Source organism: Lepidothrix coronata, unplaced genomic scaffold, assembly GCF_001604755.1.
Source record: "Lepidothrix coronata isolate B3197 unplaced genomic scaffold, Lepidothrix_coronata-1.0 Scaffold178, whole genome shotgun sequence".
NCBI classification, from domain to species: Eukaryota; Metazoa; Chordata; class Aves; order Passeriformes; family Pipridae; genus Lepidothrix; species Lepidothrix coronata.
The window spans coordinates 1720526-1728177 of NW_016690358.1; the positions used below are offsets into that span (position 1 = coordinate 1720526).

Here is a 7652-nt window from a genome sequence, read left to right on the forward strand (position 1 = left end):
GACACACCGCTGCCCACAGGGACACACCACTGCCCATAGGGACACACCACTGCCTAGAGGGACACACCACTGCCCACAAGGACACACCACTGCCCACAGGGACACACCACTGCCTATAGGGACACACCACTGCCCACAGGGACACACCACTGCCCACACGGACACACCACTGCCCATAGGGACACACCACTGCCTAGAGGGACACACCACTGCCCACGGGGACACACCACTGCCCACATGGACACACCACTGCACACATGGACACACCACTGCCCACGGGGACACACCACTGCCTAGGGGGACACACCACTGCCCACATGGACACACCACTGCCCACCCGGACGCACCACTGCCCATAGGGACACACCACTGCACACATGGACACACCACTGCCCACAGGGACACACCACTGCCCACCCGGACACATCACTGCCCACAGGGACACACCACTGCCCACATGGACACACCACTGCCCACCCGGACGCACCACTGCCCATAGGGACACACCACTGCCTAGAGGGACACACCACTGCCTAGAGAGACACACCACTGCCCACAGGGACACACCACTGCACACACAGACACATCACTGCCCACCCGGACACATCACTGCCCACAGGGACACACCACTGCACACACAGACACATCACTGCCCACCCGGACACATCACTGCCCACAGGGACACACCAATGCCCACCAGCTCCATGGTCTGGGCTTGAGTGCTGACCCCCTGCCTGTCTCCCCACAGACCCGCATCTCCTGCAAGGATGTCCCTGCCGAGACCCTCTACGATGTGCTGCACGACACCAGCTACCGCAAGAAATGGGACTCCAACATGATCGAGACCTACGACATCGGGCGCCTCACCGTCAACGCTGACGTCGGATACTACTCCTGTGAGCAGCCCCCAGCCCCTGGAGACTCCCCCTGCCCAGCCCCACAGCCCTGTGAGCGCGTGTGGGGCCGTGGGGCTGGCGGTGTAACTGTTCCCTGCCCGCAGGGAAGTGCCCCAGCCCCCTGAAGAACCGGGATTTCGTCACCCTGCGCTCCTGGCTGCCCCTGGGCAACGACTACATGATCATCAACTACAGCGTCAAGCACCCGGTGAGCCCCCCACTGCCCCCGGTCCTGGCAGGGGTGCCAGCAGGCACAGGCAGGGCTGGGCAGGCTCTGAGGGGCACGGGATCTCTCTGCAGAATTACCCACCCCGGAAGGATTTCGTGAGGGCTGTGTCCCTGCAGACGGGTTACCTGATCAAGGCCAACGGCGCCGGCGCCTGTGTCCTCTATTACCTCACCCAGGTGGACCCTCGTGGTGAGTGCCAGTGGGAGGGGAGGAGGCACCGTGCCCAGTGTGCCCCCAGAGCTCACCCGCTGGCTCTCCATCACCTGGGCTCTGGGGAGTGGGGACAACCCAAGGAAGAGGGGGGTCCCTCCCCCACCAGCCCTGGGGTTGCTCAGGCTGGCACGGAGCACTGCAGGCTCACGGTGCCTCCCCTGGGGCTGGCCCTGCTTGCCTGAGTGACGGGGCTTTGGGCTCTTGCAGGGTCGCTGCCAAAGTGGGTGGTGAACCGTGTCTCCCAGTTTGTGGCACCGAAGGTAAGCAGGGTGCATGGCTGGTAGTGGGATGCACAGGCAGCAGGGATGAGCTGCCCCTAAGAGCCCCTGGGTAGGGGCAGGATGGGTGGTGGATGACCCAGGGCCCACACAATGGGTGCTGGGTGACACACGGTTCACAGGACAGGTCCTAGGTGACCCAGAGCTCATGAGACAGGTACTGGGTATCCGAGGGCTCACAGAACGGGTACTGGGTAACCCAGAGCTCACAGGATGTACCCAAGGTGACACACAGGATGTATCCTGGGTGACACACAGGATGGATACTGGGTGACCAAGGCTCACAGAAGGGGTGCTGGGTGACCCAGGGCTCCCAGGACGGGTGCTGAGTGACCAGGGCTCACAGGATGTGTCCTGGGTGGCACACAGGATGGGTGCTGGGTGACCCACGGCTCCCAGGACAGGTGCTGGGTGACCAGGGCTCACAGGATGTGTCCTGGGTGATACACAGGATGGGTGCTGGGTGACACTGGGCATGCTGCTGGGGCTGTGTGCTCCAAGCCAGGCCCACATCCCCTCCCAACACCCCCAAAAACCAGCAGTGGGGGAGCTGGGAGCCAGGGCTCCATCCCCAGATCCACTCTGCCCGCAGGCCATGAAGAAGATCTACAAGGCTGGGCTGAAGTACCCGGAGTGGAAACGCAAGCACGACCCCGAGTACAAGCCCTGGGTGTACCCGGAGCAGAACACCCTGCCCAGCGTGAGCCTGGCCGAGCTCTCGGTGCAGCACGCCGACTCCCTGGAGAACATCGACGAGACGGGGCTGTCCGAGGACCACCTGAGCACCAGTGACCACGAGGCCTGAGCCCTTTCCACAGGCTCTTGCAGGGGGACACCCTCATGACCGAGGCTTGGCAGCCAGGGGGCACGGGTGGGAATTTGGCCCCATGCCCCCCAATAGGCAGATCTGCTCTCCAACTCCATCGTAGACCCCCCTACCCGGGCAGCAGGGTGCTGTCTCATGGGAATCTGAGTCACAAAATGCTGGAAAGAGGGAGGATGGGCACCCTGGTGCCCCCTGTGCCCATGGAGATGTCCCCGCAGGAGGTAGTGCTGGCAGTGGGAGTGGGTGCCCCAAGGAGAGGCTGGGCAGAGCAAGATGGGGGAACCCTTCACGGAGTGAATAGAAGCTTTCCTGGCATCAGGATATGCCTCTCCCATGTTAAGATCTTCTAGGGGTGTCCCTCAAAGGTCCAGAAGTGGGGGGCTGTGGGGGCTCTGCTCAGGCTTTGCAGCAGCACAGGGCTTAGATTGACCCGCTCTGGCCCAAGGTCTGCCACAGCCAAGGTCAGGCTGGACCCACTGCAGCCCCACCAGCCTTTGTGTGACCCCTTCACCTCAGGGAGCCCTCCCAGGTCCTCTCCTGAGTGCCAGGCTCACCTCTGCAGGCTGGCTCTAGCCCAGCTGGCTCTGGGGACCCCTCCCTCAGGTGGTGTTTGGGGGGGCTTGTCCTGGCAGTGGGGGCTTGGGCAGCCTGTGTCCCCACTCTCCCGGTGTTTGCCGCTGCTGTGGTTTCTGGCACAACAATAAAGGGGTTGGTGTGTGTGCGAGAGAGCGTCGGGCTGGCACGGGATGAGGTTGGCACCGAGCCCACCCAGAGGCTGTGCAGGTGCTTGGTGTGGGTGGGACAGGAGGGTTGGTCCATCCAGCAGCCCGGGGTGACCCTCAGCAGGGAGCGGGGTGGCCACGGCAGGGCAGGACAGACGGATGCCGGGCTCTGCACCCCTGCATGTGCGTGGGTGAGGCTGTGTGGGCACGGGGCAGCTCCCACCAACGGGAAGTTGGTCTAGACAGACACTGCTGTGGGAATACGCTGACAGATGAGGGATTTTCCACCCACTATTCGCCCCCACACTCCGAGGCTGCCTGTGGCTGCTGGGCTCCTGCAAATGGGGCCATCACTGATGATGGTGCTGGCTTGCTCAGCTCCAGATCTGTCCCACAAGGTAAAAACTGGGGGACATGGCCAGGATGTCACACAGCCAGCACATGGGGGACAGTCGAGGCAGTGGTGTGGGACAACCCCCTGGCAGCACCCAGGGCTTGCAGCCTGCCCAGAGCCACCTGCCTCCCGCAAGGATGTCCCTGCTGAGACCCTGCCTCTGTGGCTTTTGGGGCCTCTCTGACCTGGCTCGTGCTCACTGGTCCCCCTGACCTGCTGTGAGTTTTGAGTGCCACTGGCCTGTCCATGCTTTCCCCACACCTGGAGCCTTTCCGATTCATCCAGACACCCACTCCAGCATCCCGGGTGTGGATGTTCGCTGTTCCCCCTTTAGCCACTCCCTTAGGTCATGTTACGTCCCCTGTGCTGCCTCAGGGGGACATCACTCACATACAGAGTGCTGGGGAGGGGACAGGAGGTCCTGGCTGTCGGGACAGTCGGCTCCCACGGCTTGCAGCTGGGCTGGCTGCACGGCCGCCTCCACAAGGAAAACGAGGAAAACCCAAGGACAGCAGATGTGCAGCTCCCTCCTCCCGGTGCTCCGGGTTCCTGGCGAGGGGAGCAGCCCCCATTCCTCATGCTGCTCCCACCATGGTGGCAGACGGAGGGCACCCTCAGCAGGGACGATTTTACCTGTGAAAACACATATCTCAATCCCAAATCGCCCCCAAAACACTTTGAAAAGCTCTGCGGCCGGAGCAAGGGCATTAAACACCCTCATGGGGCAGAGCCCGCTGGCATCCCGAGGGTTCGGGGTAATGGGGTGAAGACCACCCCTGACAGCCCCAGTCCTGCAGGAAGCAGCCTCATCCCACCTCATTCCCCGGATGTTTCTCTGCAGGATCAGGCTGCAGCTCTGCCGTGGGGTTATTTTTAGCCAGCCCTGAGTGGGTGTGAGGAGCTGCTGCCTGAGCACCGAGAGCCCGGAGGGGAGTCCCTGCTCCCCAGCCAGCCCCAGGGAATGCTGTGCCGGGATGGGTGACACCTCAGCCCAGGATGTGGCCCAAAATGACCGGAATGGTGGTGGCACGGGGAGAAGAAGGGCTACTGGGGTGGCAGGGACACAGGTCCACATCCAGCATTGAGCTGTAGCAGAGCTCCCGGCCCCCAGCATCACCCTGGCCAGGGAGCAAGGTGAAATTCGGGGGGCTGGGGAGGCGGGGGGCTGCCTCACCAGCAGCTCCAGTGCGGGGATTTCTTTCCGATTGATGTGCCACTGCCGGGTTTCCTGTGGCACAAACAGGAAGGGGGCCGGGCACTGGTGTCCCGAGCGAGGGAAGGGGCAGGCAGGGTGTGGGGGGCTCCGAGCCCCCCCGGGTGCCTCCTGGGGATTCTGGGGGAGCGGGTGGCCCACGGCCCAGTGGGGCGAGGGCCAGGCATGTGGGGGCTGCAGCCCAGCAGGACAGCCCAGCTGGACGGCTTTTCCTGCCTGGCCCCGAGCGGAGAGGAGCCGCCCGCGCGCAGAGATTGGAAAGGAAACGGGAAGCTGCTGCTGGACGAGAGATTAGCCCGGAGGCAGTGATGTCAGCCCTGATGGATGGGGGGCAGGGGCAGCGTGGCATGGGCCCCCCCCCCGTCCTGGCCACACGCTGTGTCCAACGTGCCCTGGCTGGGGGAGGATGTGACTCCATCCCTGGATCTCCTGATTTGCACCTCCTGAGCTCATGGGTAGGTCTTGGGCAGCCCTTGGCCCCACCACCCACACCGGGACCCTCAGCTCAGCAAGGAGCCCCCCTGCAGGCCCTCTTACCTCATGGACTGACCTTCAGCTGGGTTCTTGCTGGAGAGATCCAGCAGGTTTCCAAGCCCAACGACTTCAAGCTTCCCCCTCCCCACTCCTCCACCAAGCCCTCCCTGGGGCTCAGCTCTCAGCTGTGCCCTGGCAAAGCCCCCAGGCTCAGACCCCACATTTCCAGCTGTTAAATGTGACATTTACCCTCTAGGTATGAGCTTTGAGTGTCCCTCACCCCGGCCTGCTCCCAAGAGATGCTCCCACCATCACCCCACACATCCCCCAGCACGATCCAGCATGGGCAGGGCTGAAGGAAAAGCAAAAGCTGCTCCAGGGTGCAGTGAAAGCTGATGGCTAGGGGTGGATGGATGGATGGATCAATGGATGGATCGATGGATGGATGGCTAGAAAAAGACAAGGAGGAAGGGGGGAGGGAGAGAGAGGAAGGGAGGGAGCAAGGGAGGGAGGGAGGGAGGGAAGAATGGATAAAGAGATGGATGGATGAGCATCTGGACACGTGGACCTTGAGGGACAGTGTCATCCTGGGTACTGCCTGGAAAGGGGAAGGACCACACAGGCCTTTACCCTGGAAGGATCTAACCTTCACTTTGATGTTAGCTTCCTCCAGCCCTTGCCAGCATCTTCCCAAAGCCCAATCCCTCAGCCCTAGGGGTGTTTTCTGATCCTGCCCATCTGCCTCTTCCAGGGAGCAGGCAAGACCTTCCTGCTCTGTGAACATCACAGCCAGGACAGGGCTCTCTACCTCTGCCCAAGGATGCTGCTGTCTAAATATAGATCCCATCAGCAGGATGGCAAACCCTGGCAGAGGCTTTGAAACCTGTGCTGCAGAAAGTGGGGCTGGTAGGTCAGGGAGGGGATCCTGCCCCTCTGCCCAGCCCTGGGCAGGCACATCTGCAGGGCTGGGCCCAGCTCAGGCTCCTCAGCACAGCAGGGCCAGGGAGCTCCTGCAGCGGGGCCAGCGCAGGCTGCAGAGATGCCCAAGGGATGGAGCAGCTCTGGGAGCAGCAAAGGCTGAGGGAGCTGGGGCTGTTCAGCCTCCAGAGCAGAGCCTGAGAGGGGCCCTCCCCAGGGTGTGTCAGGGGCTGCAGGGAGGGGGCAGAGGCTGGAGCAGGCTCTGCTCGGGGGGCCCAGCAATGGCCCAAGAGGAACGGGCAGGAACTGATGCCCGGGAAGTTGCAGCTGGACAGGAGGAAGAACTTTGCTGGGCAGTGACCCAGCCCTGGAGAGAGAGCAGAGAGGGTGTGGAGTCTCCTGACTGGAGATCTTGCAGAGCTGTCTGGACACAATCCTGTGCCATGTGCTCTGGGATGGCCCTGCTGGGCAGGGAGGCGTTGTGGTCCCTTCCAACCTGACCCATCCTGGAATTCTGTCTCTGGAGGTGCTGCTGGGGGCTCAACAGCGGTGAGCCAGGATCTGGCCCCACTCAGCACTTCACTGGTGCCAATGCCTCCAGCAGGGCAGGATGGAAATGGTGACACATCATCTGTCACCAGCACTGCCAGCACCCGTTGCTCCATCCCTCCTGCTCAAACCACAGACCTCAGCAACCTTCCCACGAGCAGCGGTGCCAAAGAGCTTCCTCTGAGAGGCAGGGGGATGGCACGGTCTGCAGTGCAGGGCCAGAGGGTCCCTGCACACCCTCAGGGTCCCTGTGCACCCTGTCTCCACACCCCACCCACAAGGTGATCCAAGGGGCCACCCATGCCATCCCCAGCCCTGGGGATGTGCCACTCCCTGCCAGAGCAGCTGGCAGGACAGGGGGAGGAAGGCAAAAGCTGTGCCAAACTCGTGCTGAATTCTGCTTCTGCTTTGTAGGAGCAGCCTGTGATAAGAAGAACCTGCCTTTCCTGCATGCAGAGAGGTTTGTACAGGGTGGCCCACCCACACCAGGGGCTCCCAATGTTCCCAAACCCCTGCAGTGGCTTTTGGGGGCATCACTGGGGCAGGAAAGGACCGGCTTGAGCTGGAGTAAGGGTGTCCTCAGATCTGGACCCTCCAGGGCAGGGGGAGGTTATCAGCTGTGGCATCAGGAGCAGAGAAGGATGTTGTGAGATACCAGGCTCGGACATCCTTCGTGTGCAAGGTTGGGTAAGGGCAGAGCCAGACAAACTGCCAGCCCTGCTGGGGCTCTTGTGAAAAGTGCTCTCTTAAAGGCAGCTGGGCCGGTCCATGGTGAAAGCTCAGGTTCCTTGCAGGAGAGAATCCCTCTGGACATCCCCCTTCCACCCCAGCCCCTGCTGTTATCCCGGCTGTGGCTCACTCCACATCCCCCTTGCCATGGGGCACCAGGAGTAGGATGGGGTGCTGCATCCCCAGCCTCCCTGCAGCTCAAGGGAGGTTT

At 62.5% G+C, this 7652-nt stretch overlaps 1 protein-coding gene across 1 annotated transcript in view; it reads left to right on the top strand.

Moving 5' to 3' along the window:
* The window catches only part of LOC108504889 (PCTP-like protein), a 6539-nt gene extending 3436 nt beyond the window's left edge, over window positions 1–3103 (top strand). The window contains exons 2-6 of the mRNA XM_017830402.1: window positions 749–896; window positions 1001–1104; window positions 1197–1314; window positions 1546–1598; window positions 2209–3103. Coding sequence (XP_017685891.1) covers window positions 749–896; window positions 1001–1104; window positions 1197–1314; window positions 1546–1598; window positions 2209–2421 — 636 coding nt within the window. The 3' untranslated portion in view covers window positions 2422–3103. The remainder of the gene's footprint in view (window positions 1–748; window positions 897–1000; window positions 1105–1196; window positions 1315–1545; window positions 1599–2208) is intronic.
* The last annotated feature ends 4549 nt before the right edge of the window (window positions 3104–7652 follow it).